We start from the raw sequence: 17,862 nt of genomic DNA on the forward strand, positions 1-17,862 counted from the left end.
CTGCAGATCGAGGGTCTGTGTGTTGTTGTAGTTAATTAGTGGCAGCCACAAGTAGATTCAAATCAGCCCTGAGCTTCACTGGATGATCATAACACCAGCCACTGTGTCACTTGGCTTAGCCTACCCCATAGGGTTGTTGTGAAGTAAGAAAGTAAGTGTGATTAACAAACTGTGCAGGCACCCTAAGCTCCCTGACTTTTAAAATAAAGACATGACTTTGTCCAATCATCTAAGACTCACGGAAAATATTAGACTTGTACAGTCACCCATGTAACAATGAATCAATAACTTCATTTATACCCCACTTAAAGGGAAAAGGGGGGGAAAACTCTCTGAACAAATCTTGCCAAGAAAGCCATGATAGGGTCACCGTAGGTTGAAACTTGGAAATGACTTGAAGGCACACAACAACAACATTAACATTTTAACAAACACAGCCACAATCAATTAAGGTAGGGGACCATTAACTTCTCCAGATGTTCTGAACTCCAAATCCCATAATTCCTTACCACTGGCTGTGCTGGCTGGTGTTTCTGGGAATTGGAAGTCCACAACATTTTAATTTTTGTAAGCTTTTAATTGTACTGTGTTTTTTTTAATATTGTAAGCCAACCCGAGTCCCAATTTTGGGAACAGGGAGGGATATAAATATATAAATAAATAAATAATATAATAATAACACCTGAAGGGTCAAAACGTTCCCAAATCTATGGAAAGAGGACAGGCTTCTCTGACACTTTCAGAGTTCAGTTATATTCAGTTATGGACAAAGGATGAATTCTAATTCATGTTGATAATTCTGAACCAAAGCAGTAATTCCTACAGAAACTAGCGCAAAATAAAAGTCACAACCTTCAGTGGAAATATCTACTCATCTTCTCATGGGCCCTAGGAAGCATCCTACAGTGAGTTCAAATCAAATCAGCACAACACAAAGCCCAAGGTTAGCTATCAGCTTTGTAGTTCATTTATTAAGAGGACACACTCAAAAGATGGAAGAGGTCACATTAGGAACAAAACTGCTTAAAAATCCACAGCCGCTGCTGATAAACAGGAGCCATTGTCAGAGCAGCAATTAGTTATATAACCAGGTCAATAGGACAGCAGGGTGTCTGCTCTTCCCTTCCCAGACCTCTGCCTGAACTCCGATTGCGGCCAAAGAGGATGGGGAGAAAGTGGCTTTTCTACAGAAAAAAGAAAGGGGGAAAAATAGCCTTAGCTCTCATCTCTGCCGAAAACCACCCGCTGGGTTTTATGCTCCAGTTCTAAACGCAGGTCTGTGAAATAGTGATGTTTGAAGGTACGCGCCATGTCCAGTTGGGCCGAGAGCTCTTATTGTATTTCTTCTTCTCAACTGGATTCTTCCATCTCATCAAGGGGTTGCGTATGGACTTCGACCTTCTTGGGAGGAATGTATGACCCCATCCCGGCTGCTCTCTCAGCTTCCTCCTGGGTGTACGGCTCTTCCCTCAGCTGTTTCAACCTGAAACAAAACTCATTCAAGTCAAAAGAGCTTTCATACTCTGATGTTCCACTGCAACTGAGATGCTCTAGAAACAGTTGCACTGCATCAGCTGCATCTGATGAGTGGACTGGAGTCCAGGAAAGCTGGTAAGGATTAGTCTCAAAGGAACTATACGATTCCTTTATACCTCTTTATGGGAAATTTTAAGTCACAATTGAGACCCTATGGTCACCCACCTGTACTCCAACACATTTCCCAGCCCTGGTTTAAGTACAAACAGAAATCCACCTCAGCCACCACTTCTGCTCTGTTACTAATCCATGATCTGGCAACTGCAGTAGTGAGCCATTTAGAAGTGACAGCATGGACATGGCATGGCTCCATAAAGGTGATGAATTAACTTAATGTAAACAATGCATTTTAAACTGTGCAATAGGGACTGATACAACATTAATCACATTGTACCTTAAAATCCACCAGCCAAGGACTGGTGCAAAAGGCATACACATCTCTCTTTTTAAAACCCAGGAATCTGCTTGGAAGGATAGGAGCCAATCCAAAAGGAGCTCACAGCAGCTGTTATCCTCAAGCTGTTTTCCTTTCAGAGATGTAATTTAGAGCACAAGAGTGCAGTTGTAAATTTTGTTGCTATTATTATATAACTATAGTAATAAATCCTTGATGATCTATTACAAATCACTCAGAGATCTAGCAATAGACTCAAATCTACTTTCTGCCTGCCCTGGTTTATAGGAAGTCTCTGTTACTGAGCTGTCTTGTCTTATGGAACCTAGAAATACACTAATAAAAATGATTTTCAAGTACTGTTTACAATTTCCATGAATGCAATATGTAAGTCACATGGCAAGCTTGAGCTTCGATACAGCTAAAGCAAACCTTTGGCTTTATGACAAGTTCATCCCCTAGAGACCACTATAGGATTACTACCCAGAAGTCATGTTACCTCTTTTTGTGAACCTTAGACCGAAAGTGATCCTTCATGCTTTTTAGATCGACAAAATATCGCCTGTTGAGAGAAGAGAAAAACAGACAAACTCAAGTTAGTAGAGCAAGGTGATGCTTGCAAAGGCTAGTCCACAAAAGGCAAGGCACTTAAATGTTGGAGTGGGTTCAGAGAAGGGTGACAAGGCTGATAGGAGGTATCATATGAGGAAAAGTTGCCACAGCTATGCACATTCACCTTGGTGTAGAGAAGACTGAGGAGTAACATGACTGCATTCTTTAAATTTCTCAAGGAAGATGGGCAGATCTACTCTCTGCTGCCACAGAGAATAGCACCTGGTCTAATGGTTTGTTTTAATATTTTATTTATAACCTTTATAACATACAAATAAAACATAGCTAATGGTATTATTTACATACTAATCATTTCTGGTAATTAGTTATGTTTGTGAGGATGAAAACCTTCCACATTCATAATGGTTGGGAACCAATTTCTTCCTTTTAACTCTTAACTTTGTTGTTTTCTTTTTACCTTGCGTGACATTTACATCACATCGTTCACAGCAATCTTTACTATTTCAAGGAGTTTTCCACAGACCTGCCTCTTACAAAAGTTACTATAAAGTCAGTCAAAGTGACTCTTACAGCGTCACTAAAATTTCAAAATGGAAGTATAACAATCAAAGAGAAGATTTTCTTAAAAACAACAACCATGATAAAAAAAAATCAAACCATGTTTTTATTGAGTTTACAGTCTTCTTGCGAATGTTCATTCGCCATTCATTGCAAGACACTGTATAATCAAACCATGCCAATCTTTTCTCCAAGCTTTTATCACTGGTATCCAAACCTTTTCTACTTCTCTTATTGACTTGTTATTCAATCTGCATGCAAATTTACCTAATTTAATCATGTCCAGTAGTTTTTTTAGCCACTCTTCAGTTGATGTTCAACAGAGTTGAAAACTATATTGTTCAGGAAAGCGTTCCCAGGCATTGTGTGATTGTTTATCTGACTGTTATCTGAGATGTGATATTTGATTTGATATTTGATCCTTTTAATTTGTTGTCTGCTTTTTCATCTAATTCTATCTTGTACTGTCATCTATTGTTTTATATGTATGTTGTTGACTGTACGCCATTGGCAGGTTTCATTTTTATTGACTTGTTTGTGTGTACAGCGCTGTGTAAATCTAAGAGTAACTTTGACTGACTATATAAATAAAGTATAATAATAATAACACTAATAACATTATTATCCCTTTCCAATATTTAACTAAGAGAATGTGTGCGGATGCCACCATAGATAGAATTAGTTTCCAATGCTCTTTTTGAGTTGCTTTGTCTAGTTGTTAAGAAGAAATAATCCAGGTCTCATAGGGATACACATGTCCCTATAATTTGTGACACTTTGGAGCGTATGGTCTGATGGTTTTAAGTTACAGGAGAGTAGATTTCGACTCAACATTGGACTGAACCTCTGAGGAAGCAGACTCAAGTCTATGAACGCGGCTGAAGAAGAATTGCATTCACAATTTTTAATTGTGTTACTGTTCTTTTAATATAGTTGAGCTGCTCTGAGTCTCCATTCTGGGAAAAGAGCGGGATACAAATAAACATAATGATAATAATAATAATAATAATAACAAAAAGCTCAACAACAAAGAAACAAACAAAACAAGAGATTAAATATTCTAGACTTTTTGTTATCTCTATGCAAAAACCTAATACAAAGACACAAACAAATGGATAAAACTACTTATTATTATTATTATTATTATTATTATTATTATTATTTATTTAAAGCCCATCACAAAGAAACAAACAATGAATTGGATGCTCTACTTTTTCTTATCTCTAAGAAGAAACCCAGTCATAAAGAAACAATGGACTGAATGCTCTAGATTTTTTATATCTCTATGAAAAAAAGCCCATCACAAAGAAACAAACCATGGATTGGATGCTCTACTCTTTTTCATATCTCTATGAAAACACGCCAGCCAACCGCCTTCTTTTGGCGCAGGCGCAGTAAGCTGAGACGACGCTTCTGACGCAAAGGAAACCTGGCCCCGCCCCCTCCTCCTCTTCTGCCCCCCCGCCCTGTACGCACGCGCAGTGGAGGCAGTAGTGCTGGGCGCTGCCAGGCATGTCCGCATCCGGGTCTTGGCGGAGCAGCTTGGCCGAGTTCTCCGGCCTCATATCTTGGTTGATCTGGTCCAGATCCCGGCGCCGCCGCTTCGTCTTCCATTGCCGGGCCAAAGAATGGGTCTTGTGGGCTCCCGTACGGCGAGAGCTCTTGGGAGCCATTTCCGACTGCAAAACACGCCGCCAGCGGAAGGGCACTTCCGCTTCCGGCGCTCGCGCGTGACGTCATCAAAACGGCGCCGCACAGTCCTGTTGCCATGGAGACTTTGAAACCTTTTAAAATAAATACAATAAAACCATTTTGAAAACAGACTGGGACTTTTATTTTACTGTATATATTTTTATTGTTTTACATATTTCACAAAGCTTGCAGAAATCACCTCAAAGCCCTTTCTGTGACAAATACAAATGCCCTAATAATAAATAACAACATGTAAACAAATAATATGTGATAAATAAATACATATAATAAATAAATAATAAATGATAACATACAAAATATCCATCCATTTTTGTTTTCCAAACCTACATATTTACAATGGACTTCATCCCATCTTCATCCAGTTTGTATAAACCTTTGCTGGTTAAATCTTTATTTTCTTCAGTTCAGAAATAAAAGTTTTTAAAAAAACAAAACAATTATTCTGTGTATTTAGCATCTGGCTTAATTTAATTCATTTTAACATTATGTTTCTTTGAATAAAATTTCAAAATTATTAATTCATTTAATTTAAATTTTCTTTTACTTCATTTATTTCATTACTTCGTTTAATTTACTTTGAATAAAATTTCAAAATTATTAATTTCTCATCTTGCTTCCCATCATGTCCTCCTGACATCAAGACCCTTCGGATCGTTCTATAAATTACAATTTTTGTCATATTCTTTCCTTTTTAAAATAAAACATTTTGAAAACAGGCCTGTTTTTCTTTTAAAAAAACTTGTTGTGCCCCTTCTTACTGAATTTATTAATACAACAACAATAAAATAATACAACAATGGGGACCACCTGGGGTAGTTTTATTCTTCATATAGGATGCATCTACACTGTAGGTAGATATCACTTTAACTGCTATGGCTCCATTTTACATAATCCTGGGATTTGTAATCTACATATTTACAATTCATTCAGATTGTTATTACTGAAATATATAATGTAACAACTTTAAATTATTTTATGATGGGGGGGGTTTGTATCTTGTATTATGTTTTATCCTTATCCCGTTGGAATCCACTTTGATTCCTTGCGAAAAAGCGGAATATAAATAAATTGTATTATTATTATTATTATTATTATTAAATAAGTCTGAAGGTAGTAAAAGTGGATCAGTGTATTTATTTATTTGTTTGTTTATTTACGGTATTAATACCCCACCCTTCAGCCCTAAAGGCTCTCAGAGCGGCATACAATTATTATTATTTTTAATTAGACTTTTTACCATCTAAAAATGTATGTAATTTAGCTGGATATAACTTGAAGGCACACAACAAAACAAGGATAGCATGCACACAATAGTATTGTGCCTCTTCATTATCCTTTCAGTTGTTACAAATTCACCTGTAAACCAATCCCTTAAGTACAGAGCTGCAGGGCATTTCTCTATAGCTTGACCAGGGCAAGAGGACAGTGCAGGCAGAATATTGTTTCCTTTCTTAGAAGGCTTAAGGTACAAGCCAGTGCACACTAATTGCATGCTGAGTGTGTATAGGATTCTACCGATAAGAATGAGAAACACACACAAAAAAATGTAATGTTGAGATGGTAGAAGGTACCATTCAAGGACGGCAAATGGTAAATGATTTATATTTTAACGCCACTGAATGGTTAACAAGAGATTTGAACCTGGGTCTCCCTAGTTCTAGTGTGACACTGTAATATTTACACTACAAACTGGTTGGGAAGGCCTACAACAGCGAGTGCCTTTAGATATCAAGTAAAACACCCAGTCCTTTAAGGTCTTTGGCGTTAGCTCACTACCAGGTTTCTTTTTGGTCATTGTCTCCTAAAGATCTGCAGTGGGCATTTCATTAAAAAAAAACACACCACAAAAACCCCACAATTATTCTATCTTGCTACTGTGCCCATTCTAGTATTAATTTTTGTAGATGATGATTATTAGTTTAATTCTGTTGCAAGCCACGCTAAATTAGTTATAGGAGAAAACTGAATGTTTTACTGTTTTATTGCCACTTTATTATGCTATTATTTAATTTTATTGTATTTTCTAGGTAATGTTATACACCCGTCCCTCCACATTCGCTGGAGTTAGGGGCACAGGACCGCCATGAATGTGGAAGAACTGCAAATAACAAAATATACTATGTTTTTACCTTAGAGAACACCTCTCTAGGAATCTCTAGGTCCTCCAGTGCAACTCTGTGGCCAATATCTGCCAGACATTGACCATAGAGTTACGCTGGAGGAGCTACAAATGCCTAGCGGAGGGTTCTCTCTAGTAATATCTAGGTCCTTCAATGCAACTTTTTGTCAAAGTTGATCATAGAGTAGCGCTGGAGGAGCTAGAGATTCCTAGAGAGAACATATTAATCAAATCCACAAAAGTTAAAGCTGGAAATGTAGAGGGACGAAAGTGAAAAGAAATATAAAAAGTCTTAGTAACAATAATATGGATTTAAAAAATATTAGTCATGTTCTGTGGACTTCCTGATCTGATGTTGGATCCACGGTTCTTTCAAAACAAAACCATTCTTTCCACTACTCCTCAGCTTTTCATCCTTCCTTGGAATTCCACTTTTAAGCCTTTGAGATGAAAGTGAGTGGAATGTAATTCCATCAGGAGATTGTGTTGCAGCTCACAACTGATTAATGTCCATTCAGTGTAAAAGGATGACTCTTTGACCCTTGTTAACTGTTGTTCCTGGTGTTCAGCTAATCCTCCATGAAGGAAATCTAAGCCCCCAAAGCCTGGTCATCAAAAGATCGTATAGGGCTCTTTGCAAGCAAAGGGCGATAACCCCTGTGTCCTCCCAGGTTTCAGTTTGGGTCATTAGATTCTGCTGACCTAAATTTCCCCTGTGGTCTGAATTAGATACGGTAGTCTTTTTCTCCCTGTTGTACAACTGTTCCCATTTATATATGTGTGTGTGTTATTTCCTAATCAAAAGAGGAGAATAATAGTCCCTCCAGGAAAGATTTCAGAACGACAGTGGCATGGAAAGTGGGATGCATTCTGTTTGGATGGAAGGAAAGTGAAATGGCGTTCATTTGGATATGAGCACAAAAGCCTCCTGGAAGACTAAAAGAGTAAGAACTGACAACAAGGCAATTTTACAAGGCCCTGTTGATTCTATCCCTTCCTTGGCCTTTTCCTTCCTCCAACAAGATAAATCCGTACTCAGGCCCAACCAAGACCAGGGGAAACAAAAGCAAATAATAACTGCCACAACTAGTTGCTCCTCTCTCCAATGATGAACATCTGTTCCTATCTAGGGGTGGTACTAAGTACAATCTTATCTTCTACCAAGAAGTACTGACACCCACTCTGTTACCCAATGAAGCCATCCTCTAGGACTGATTTCTGCAGAGACCGACATGCTTGCTCCTTATTGTTATAAGTTTGGGATTTATGGCATTATCACACGGGTCTCTGTCCCACTGGAATTGTGTTAGTAAAAGAGAATGGAAACATAATGGTTTGGGAGCATTCAATTAACGCACGCCTCCTGCAGTGGTGCAACAGTACTGTTTTTGCCATCAAAGCATTTAAAGCGGTGTCAAACTGCATTATTTCTCCAGAGTAGATGCACCCTCAGTTTGTGTTAATTCAACATTTTATAATTATAAGTGGAAATGTATTTCATTAAAAAAAACATTGCTAATACTTCAGCAAGAGGTTCTGACCAAAAGAAACCAACCAGCTGTAACTTCTCAATGCTAGGAAATGAGGGGAGCATGTCACATTATGTACTCCACCATCCACAATGCTTTTGTTCTGAGTGATTCCCGAAAGGCAAGAACTCCTTGCATCACCGCATTGCCCTGTTTACCACCATCTCCAGCCAAAATCAGCTCAAGGAAAGACAGAGGCACATGGCAAAGCAATGCTAGCAGCGTGCAGCAGAGCAAATATGGATCCACAAATGTCGGGTGTCAAGAGCAGGACAAAGCAACAGCCCTCCATCAGTTAACTACTCGTGATCACATTACTGTGCCAGCCCAGGAATCAATAATACGTTTACAGACATGTAAAGGCAGCAGACAGGCATCTGCCATTAGCCAAGGGGAGAGGGGCTGGGCTGAAGCAAGGTGGGTGATGGGAAGATAAGCCTCCTTCCTTCTCTCCTACAACCACTCACTGCATGATCTGGGGTACAACGGACAAAGCAAGCTACTTCTTAAGAGGGATAAAAAGAAACGAAGAATCAACCCTTCTTGCTTGCAGTTTGCAAGAAGCCATTCAGGGTGGTGGGGAGAAGCTTTCTGTCTAGGACAGAAACTAAATCCACGAAGGAGAAGAACAGAGGCCTGAGAGGCTATCAACCCTACGAAATAATTTAGCTGCCAGGCACTATTTTGAGCCTGTTGCTGAGCTACCACGTTCCAAAGCCATTCTTGCAAGAGATCAGTTACAGAGTGCAGACAATGGCGTGTAACGTAAGAGTGTAGCAATGCAGGAATGAGGCTTTCCTAAGAACTCCAAAGGAGGGGAGAAAAGTCTGGTTGGGGTGAATAGGAGGAGGGGGGGTCTATGTGAAGAATTCCCTTTTCTGATGATGAGGTTGCGCTGCATGGAGAGAGGGTCCAGCTTCCAAGTATGAAGATGTGAAGGGGCCACTAAAGAATGTCCCAACTACCAGATGGAGACGACAACTCAGGGAGTTTCTGAAGAACCAATTTGGAGACTGGATGCATGAAGTGGGAAAGGAGACTCAGACAGCTCCCATCAGTTCCAGGGCCCTTCATTGAAGGGATCCACTGGCATTCTGGGTCAGCCATGGATCCGATTCCTTTTTGTTCTTCGAGATGTACATGGGAGGCTTCTGAAATTTTAATGAAGACACCAGATCTGAGAAGGAGGCCGCCCATGACAGGTGTGAATTTGCAGGACGCGCCAGCATCTGTTTGAGCGCCTGGTTCCCTGCAGAGCCTCCAAAGCAGCTGGACGCAGAGGCGGGATGGCCACCGGCACCTAGCCCACCGAGGATCGGAGGAAAAGCTATAGCAGACCCTGGGGTCTGCAAGAACTAAAGCTGTCAAACTATCTGAGATCCTACCAGGTTGCTTTGTGTGACCCTGCTGCTTCTGAAAGAAGGACCCGAGAAAGCTGAGCAGATTATTGCCAGGATGACTCAGGCATTCTGGAAGGTCTACAAGTCCAAAGTACTGCAGACCCTTGGTGGAGAGTCACAAGAGGATGATCTCCAAGATGAGGTAGAGGTGATCCCTGCTGGCATCCCTTTTGCTCCCTTATTGAGCCTCGGTTGTTAGTATGTTACAAGTTTATGTGTCTGCTTATGAGAGAAGGAGCTTTTCATCTAGAGAAGCCTTCCTCAGCCTATCACACAAGAAAAGAAAACAGAAGTTCAGCCAGATAGTAGCGCAGTTCTACATGCCTTATCAGATGATGATGTACTTCTTCAGTTCTCTTCCTTCAGGAGATGGTTGTAAAAGCAAGTCTTTTGTCAAATGGATTTTTCCAAGCTACAAACAGACTCACTTTTATAGCTGTCTCTCATGGGAAGAGAACCAAAGAACCACAACGTCATGCAGCAAGGCATATAAAAAGGCTGTACTATTCAGCTGAACTTCCACTTTCTTTCTTCATGCAATAAGGCTCCTAAGTGTCCTTCAGAGATGTTGGGCCAGGACCCCATTAGCAACAGCCAACATTGGCTGTGATGGTTGAGAATGATAGCAGTTGTAGCACAGTACAATTTGAAACTACTAGAGTAGGTCAGAGGAGAGTCATAACTCTCCATACAAGATATCTTAGTAGATTGATCATAATGGCTTACGTTCAAACACTGATCTGTTTAACTCTGACCAAATTTGCATGTGAAAGAAAACAATACAGTAGTTCTAAAGAAAGAAGAACATGAATTTTTTTCTTTGTCAGTGTTGTACCTCTGAGTATGTGTTGCACCTGTTCTAGAAGAAGTTGTTTTCTTTTGTCTCTCACACCCCCCTCCCAGGAAATGGCTCTATGGAGATGCCCCTTGGCACCTGAAGTTTTCATAAGATTGCATGAAAAGAATGAAGCAGTTAAACTAATTTTGCTGGATGGTTCACAACTGGTGGTACTTGGGTGGATAAAAATGTTTTAAGCAATGGGTCTGATTGGTGTGCAGCTCACTGAAAAAGAAATATGTCTGGGGGAAGCCAGTAAAACTCTAATAACTCTTTCAGACAAAATTAGGAATCAGTGGATAGTCCCACAGATGGGGCAGGGCAGGGAAAACAGAATTAACTGTTTTTAATCCCTGATTTTCACCTCTCTCTCTCAGGAAGCCTTAAGACTTAAAGGTGTTATGTCCATTACCTGTTTTATAATAAGGTGTATTACTTGACTGATTCTGGCGCTCTGCACTCAAGTCCTAAACTGAAGACACCATAGTTGGAGAAAAAAAGGTGCCTTGTAACAAGTCAAAATATGTATCTAGCTATCTCAGGGGTGGGCAAAGTGTGCCCTCCAGGTAGGGTTGCCATAACTCAGGACCTCCAAACCGGGAAAAGTGTAGGACAAAATTATGAAATGTAGGACACGTTTTTTTAATGGAGCCTCCATTTAAAAAAAAAGTGTCCTACATTTCATAATGCAATCGCTGGTGGCCCCACATGCTCCTTCCTGGCCTCTGCGGAGGCCTCGGTCTCCTCGGAGGCCGGGGAAGAGGGCGCGGGGCCGCAGGGAGGCGGGGAGGGTGGTGCGGCTGCGCGCAGGAGGCACCGCCTCCCCCTTCGCCTCCTCCGCCCAAGGCCTCGCTGTCCTCCTCTTCCTCCGCGTGGCCATGCGAGGTGGAAGAGGAGGAGGGCAGCGAGGCCCCACGGGTTGCAGTGCAACCCCGCTGCAACTGGGCTTTTCCCGGTTTTTGGCGGCACCCGTGACGTGAGTGGGCAGGTGCCGCCAAAACCGGGAAAAGCCCGGTTGCAGCCGGGTTATGGCAACCCTACCTCCAGGCCACACACAATCCCACAGCCATTAAAAAATAATAATGTTTTTGCCCTGAAATGCTGTAAAATGTCCACTGGGAATGTGGGGTATATTTTCACTGCATTTTGCAGGCCCATGGGTCAATTTAGGTCCAGAAGAAGCCTTTTTTTGAAACCTAAAACATGGTGGAAATGCCTCCATACGTCTTGGAAGTATTAGGGTGCAAAATATTTTTTATTTTATTTTGGTTGAAGCAGGTGCTGCCCTCCAAGGTCTCCTAGGGAACTAATGCAGCCCCCTAGCCTTCCGAAGTTACTCATCCCTGTTCTAGCCCTGTGTGTTGGCGTCCTTCCTCTCTCATTCCTGAAGCTGAATTCTTTTTTCAGAGAGAGAATCCTGAACTGATGGAAACAACAGATTCAACGCTGCTGACAGAGGAAGGATCTAACCCCGTTTCTCAGCTGGCACGGCGGGTAAGGACATGACGTTATTGCTATCCAGAACCAAATTTGGTTTTGCGCCTTTGGAGCTACACCAGAAATTGGCATTAGTTGATATCCAAGTGGGTTTGCCCAACATTCGACATGCCAGGCTGAACACAACCCAATAACTATGCATTGCAGTCAGAGACAGATTACACACCGCAGAAATAATCCTCCCTATAAGAATTCTGCCACTCAAATATACATTTTCCTTCAGTCCCCAGATTTCTAGCATTGCAAAGACATCATGCATTTAAAAGCGAGACACAAAAATTGTTCACATCTGCAACTCTTCTGATTGCTGTGTTCACATTCCCTGAGTAACTGTGCATGCTCTTTTACTTTGGGTGCCTAAACTGTATTTGTAAATGCTCCACAGAAGTGTCAAAGATGTCAGTAATGCTATAAATCTGGAGACTGTAGGAGAATTACATGGGGGTGCAGAATTCTTATGGGGGGTTCTGTACTTAGCATTGCGCATCATGTGGTACAAAGCTTTTGAGCACAGTTTGGAATGAAACTTGAAGACATGTGAATACAATGATATGGTGAAGCCTTTGGTCATTGAACAGTGAAGGAGCTAAGAGCATCCTCCTTCTGTTTGGTCATGGATGGCTTCAGTATGCCATAATTATGTCAAATGTGCCAAAATACATGTAACTTGACAAACTGCTTTTGAGGTAGGCTTGCTTTCTTCATGGTCTTTCCAGAGAGGCTGCCACATTCTCTAGAATTCAAAGACATAGCCATGTTAGTATAGAAAATCAGTATGGGAAGGGATCGTGTATCACTTTTGAGATTAACTGAAAGAAATAAGTTGGTAGCATGAGCTTTTGTAGACTTGAGCCTACTTCCTCAGATGCATGTTTTCAGTCTACAAAAGCTCATGCTACCAATTTCTTTCTTACAGTTAGCCTCGAAGGTGCTAGCAGAGTGATCATTCTCTAGAGTCCTTGGGTTTTCCAGAGATGCTTCAGCCTCTGGGGAGTCTCTCCCAGTTCCTGGACCCTGCTGGATCCAACCTGCTTTCTTCCAGCTCAAAATTAATTCTATGGGTTTGGCCAGACCCCACCACAAAAAAACAAACAGAAACAAAACAAAACAATAAAAGAAAAACCACCTTCCCAACAATTGACCAAAAGTGACTTCTGGTCATCATGTGTAGTTGCTGCTGATTTTGTCAGTACAAGCTGCTAAGTGCTGAAAGATAATGAAAATGGTCCTTCAACCCTTGGCAGGTGCCCACTGAATTCCAAAAATCAAGCCTTGATTTTGTCATTTTATATAAGGGACACAATTTTACTATGCCATTGTATTTAATGGGACTTGACCGTCTGTGGATTTTGGTATCCACAGGGGGTCCTGAAACCAAACCCCAACAGATATCAAGGGCCCACTCTCCTTAGATGAAGTTGTATGAAACCTTAAGTGTATGAAACTTCACTAAACCACAACCTGTCCATTAAATCATGGCCTAGTAAAATAGTTCCAATCCCATGCTGATTCCTGGGAGTGTTCCTAGGGCTGTATTCAGAAATATGGTTATATGATGCTAGCAATAGTAGATACTGTTGTTGTTGTTGTTGTTGTTGTTGTTGTTGTTGTTGTTGTTGTTGTGTGCCTTCAAGTGGTTTCTGACTTATGGCGAACCTATCATGGTATATGGGGCTAAATATTGGGTTGGGAGGCTGTCAGAAGAAAACTGAAAAACCTTACATATCAGATGCATAATCAGAATCCACCAGAGCCTTGTCAGTCACCCCAGTTGAACAGTCAGAACAGCAGATTCGCCTCAGGCTGCATCCTCACTGCAGAAATAATCCAGTTTGATCCCACTTTAACTGCCATGGAATTCTGGGAATTGTCATTTTGTGAGACATTTAGCCCTCTCTGTCAGAGAGCTCTGGTGCTACAGCAAATTATGGGATGGAGCCGTGGCAGTTAAAATGGTGACAAACTGGATTATTTCTGCAGTGCGAATGCATTGCTAAGCCATTTGGGTTGAATACTCCCTGCATACTGTACCTTACAGTTTTCTTGGGTGAAAGGAACCAGAGAGCTTATGTTTTTAAATGGGGAAGGTTAGGGTTGCCATAATTGTCCATTTTTAGGTGCTGTGCCACCTACTACTTAGTGCTGCTGACAATATGATTTCCCTCCCTTTTCTCCTCTTGTTCTGTAGGTCCAAGGAGCTGGAGTCAAAAGCTGGAGGACTGTGTCATCTTTGTTCAGCCGGGAGGACGAACATAAACTGCTGGCCTCTGAGCCGTGTGCTGACCAGTAAGAGAAACCTTTTCTTCATCCTCTCCCATGCACATTTCTGTCTAGAGGACCAATAAGTCCATATGGCTTATTGTTTATTGTGTAATAATGGTATAGCTCTCAAATGATATATAGTGGACCCTTGTTATCTGCTGGGGTTTGGTTCCAAGATCCCCCGTGTCGTGGATAACAAAATCCATGTATGCTCAAGTTCCATTAAATAATGACACAGCAAAATGGGGTCCCTTATAAAAAATGGAAAATCAATGTTTGATAATTGAAATGTATACTTTTTTTTGAACATTTTCGAACCATGGATGCTTGAATCTCAGTATAAAAAAATCAGTGTACTGTATAAGAAGGGCCGACTGAACTGTACTGTGTGAACGGAGACATAAGCTGATGCGATTGCTGCAAGAATGGGGCTCATGTGTAATCTCCTGAACCCACATTTGTTTCTTGGAGGTGCAAACAGAATAATCTCTCATTAAAACGTGAATATTTAATCTAGCCGTATACCGTATGGTATATCCGCCAGCTTCCAAAGGCTATTAATTCTAGACTGATGGTCATTTGTATTGCCTCTGTGACAATATAATCAATCTTCTGCTGAGCAGCTAGCATAGCTAGTGAAACATTTCTCATGAAAAAGGGTCATTGTTCAGTAGAAGAGTTCAGGCTCTGCATGTGAAGGATCCCAGGTCAATCAGTAACCTCTCTACACTGGACTAAGGGGTTATGCAGATGGTGAAAATAGAATGTGGGTTGAATCTGTGTTGTTCACATAAATTTCAAATGCATCTGGTTAAATTTTTCCAGGGCTGCCAAAAACCTCATTTTACCCAGGATAATTGATCTTGGGTTGTGTGTGTGGTTCTTCCCCCCTGAAAGATTCATGTTGCTGGCTGTGTGAATAACCGGTGCGGATAGACCTGGGATAAACCAGGATAAAACTTGAATGTGTTTTGAATACATCTGCATCATTGTCTCCATCTTTATTTGCAGTGCTGACATGTGTGAGCAACAAAACTTGCAGAGATGCACACAGATGCAGTTTTGATTTTATTAAAAAAAGCAGTGTGAACAACAAATTGGAAATGTGTGAGTGAAATTATTCGCATAGTCACACTGCACTACTTTAAACCTGTAATGGATTCGAGGGGTGGGGTGGGGGAAGGTGTCCTGGTCCCTAACCATGGTGGATACCAAGGGCCCATTGTAATGTGACTGGGATTATTATTATTATTATATCCCACCTTTCTCCCAACACAGGGACTAGGTTCTATGTACCTTGATTTGTTTGAATTGAGGGGAGCAAGATTGGGGTCATGTCCATTTGCTCCTCCAACTCAGGCAGCGAAATGTCTTGGGCCACAAAAAATGTCTATTTTGCTCCTCTTTCCATTCAATGTTTCTTCTCTTGCTTCCAGTCCTCTAGCAGCAAAACCAGAGGAGGAGTCTGCCTCGGAGAAAAAGACATCTGGCCTTTGGGACGTCTTTGCTACCAAGTGGCAGCACACTTCAGCTATGGAGAAGATGGCCGATGCCAGAGAGCAACCAGCCGAGGGCAGCTCAGGGTCCTCCGGGGAAACAGCAGCCAAGGAGGAAGCCAGCAACGCCGGCCAGGAGAACGACCTCCGAGAAGCTGAAGGGGTGGCCTTCAAGTGGAGTTTCCTCACCAACAAACTGGCTGAGATGAAGAACAAAAGCGGCCTCAAGAGCAACTAGGACAGACACAGAAGCGAGAGACTTCTGATGCTATCTATGATGTCTTTCCAGCAGGGGAGAAGGGCTTTATCTTGTTCCAATAACTCTTCAAGAGAAGAACTGAGTGTGATGTGAAGGGTCTGACCATACACTGGTGTTGTTAACCAACACAACTTTAGGATGTTGTCCTCCTGTCCACCCCATTCTCCATGCGTGTCTCATGTTTCAAATGGTATCCATTCCATTTCTCCCTGTCCTCCCCTTCTTTTTCCCAAGACTGTTCTTAAGATAAAAATATTTGGTTCAGAACAGGTCCGTTGGCAAGTAAGGTTAATCCTGGCAGAGAGAAGAGCAGGGCAATTTTCTTACCACTTTTTGTGCCTAGATGATCTTTCTGCATACACTATGCCTAGGTCAGCCCAAGACATTTTACTGCCACAAGCAAGATCAATGGGTATGTTGTTATTATTTGCCGTCAAGTCAGCATTCGCTTTTGGTGACCCTATGAATGAGAGACCTCCATGAGCCTCAATCATCAACAGCCCTGTTCAGGTCTTACAAGGCTGTGGCTTCCTTGGTCAGATTAATCCATCTGTTATGTAGTCTTCCTCTTGTTCTACTGACTTCCAGTTTACCAAGCATTATCATCTTTTCCAGTTGGTCATGTCAACATGATCTGTCCAAAATACGATAGTCTCAGTTTGGTTATTTTGGCTTCTAGGGAGTGTACAGGCTTCATTGTTGCTGTTGCTGTTGTTTTGTCAGTCCATGCTATCCATAAAATTCTTCTCCATCACCACATTTAAAATCAGTTGATTTATTCCCATCAGCTTTCTTCACTTCAGGTTGTCTCTCTTATCTAAAATGCTTGGGAACCAGGATTTCATATTGTTTTGGATTTTGGAACACCTATATTTGCATATGCATACATATATTTCATGTATACCTTATAGCCTGAAGGTACTTTTGTGCAATTTTTTTGAATCATCAAAACGCAAGTGTCACTTATCTCAGACATACCTGGAAAATGTTTGGTTTTTTTTTTTAAAGTATCTCAGATTTTAAAATTCCAGATAAGGGAGATTCAAACTGTATCTAGCTTTCACAGCCATACGTAGAAAGTAAAAATGGTCCCCTCCTTCCATTTCATGTACTTCAGCTCTGGTAAAGACAATGTTCTCTATCCCACCTGGGGGTATCAGGTCAAGATCTACAGAATATTACTTTTACAACACTGCAGCCATTATTAAGAAATGCTACCATATACCCATGGGCCACATGCCACCCCAAGGTAAAAAAATAAAATAAAATTGCAAAACATTTGTTTGCTCCAAAATGCCTCGGTGACCTCTGAGATGTGGAGGGCACCACATCTGCATGCCCAATTGGGGGCCCCAGTGGTCAAAACAATGGCAAAATTATTTTGCAAATTAAAAAAAAATGTTTTGTCCCAAAATGACCTCTAAGGGAAGGGCATTTCCATCACATTTCCCCCTTCTTATGCCAATTTATGTCCTAGAGAGGCCTTTTTTGAAAAGGAAATGAAAAGGGAGTTACTTCTGCACACTTCTTGTTGTTAAAAGGGCCACACCTCATCTTAAAATTGCACAGGAAATCCCCAGCACTTGGTGAGAAAGCCCCCCATATCCCCTAGATGGGATTTGGAGGCAAACTATATTTTTCTTGCCAGGGGTGGGTGCAATGCAAGGGAATGCATCCTTCCAAGGTCT

The 17,862-nt window shown here is 41.3% G+C and overlaps 2 protein-coding genes across 3 annotated transcripts; one reads left to right on the top strand and one right to left on the bottom strand.

Annotated features, from left to right (window-relative positions):
* Positions 1 to 944: 944 nt before the first annotated feature.
* Positions 945 to 4,778, bottom strand: ZNF593 (zinc finger protein 593). Its single transcript, XM_042440781.1, has 3 exons — positions 4,538 to 4,778; positions 2,430 to 2,492; positions 945 to 1,483 (listed from the first exon to the last, which is right to left on the bottom strand). The coding sequence occupies exons 1-3, from the start codon at positions 4,732 to 4,734 to the stop codon at positions 1,351 to 1,353; spliced, it is 393 nt and encodes a 130-aa protein (XP_042296715.1). The 5' UTR covers positions 4,735 to 4,778; the 3' UTR covers positions 945 to 1,350.
* A 1,477-nt stretch (positions 4,779 to 6,255) lies between these two features.
* On the top strand, positions 6,256 to 16,625 carry C9H1orf232 (chromosome 9 C1orf232 homolog). 2 transcript variants are annotated; one of them, XM_042440378.1, is made up of 4 exons: positions 6,256 to 6,364; positions 12,068 to 12,154; positions 14,346 to 14,443; positions 15,856 to 16,625. In XM_042440378.1, exons 1-4 carry the CDS (start codon positions 6,332 to 6,334, stop codon positions 16,151 to 16,153), a joined length of 516 nt encoding a protein of 171 aa, XP_042296312.1. In that variant the 5' UTR covers positions 6,256 to 6,331; the 3' UTR covers positions 16,154 to 16,625. The 2 variants fall into 2 exon arrangements, with proteins under 2 accessions (XP_042296312.1, XP_042296311.1); XM_042440377.1 differs by lacking the exon at positions 6,256 to 6,364 and adding an exon at positions 9,291 to 9,964.
* The last annotated feature ends 1,237 nt before the right edge of the window (positions 16,626 to 17,862 follow it).

This window comes from Sceloporus undulatus, chromosome 9 (assembly GCF_019175285.1).
Source record: "Sceloporus undulatus isolate JIND9_A2432 ecotype Alabama chromosome 9, SceUnd_v1.1, whole genome shotgun sequence".
Lineage (NCBI taxonomy): Eukaryota > Metazoa > Chordata > Lepidosauria > Squamata > Phrynosomatidae > Sceloporus > Sceloporus undulatus.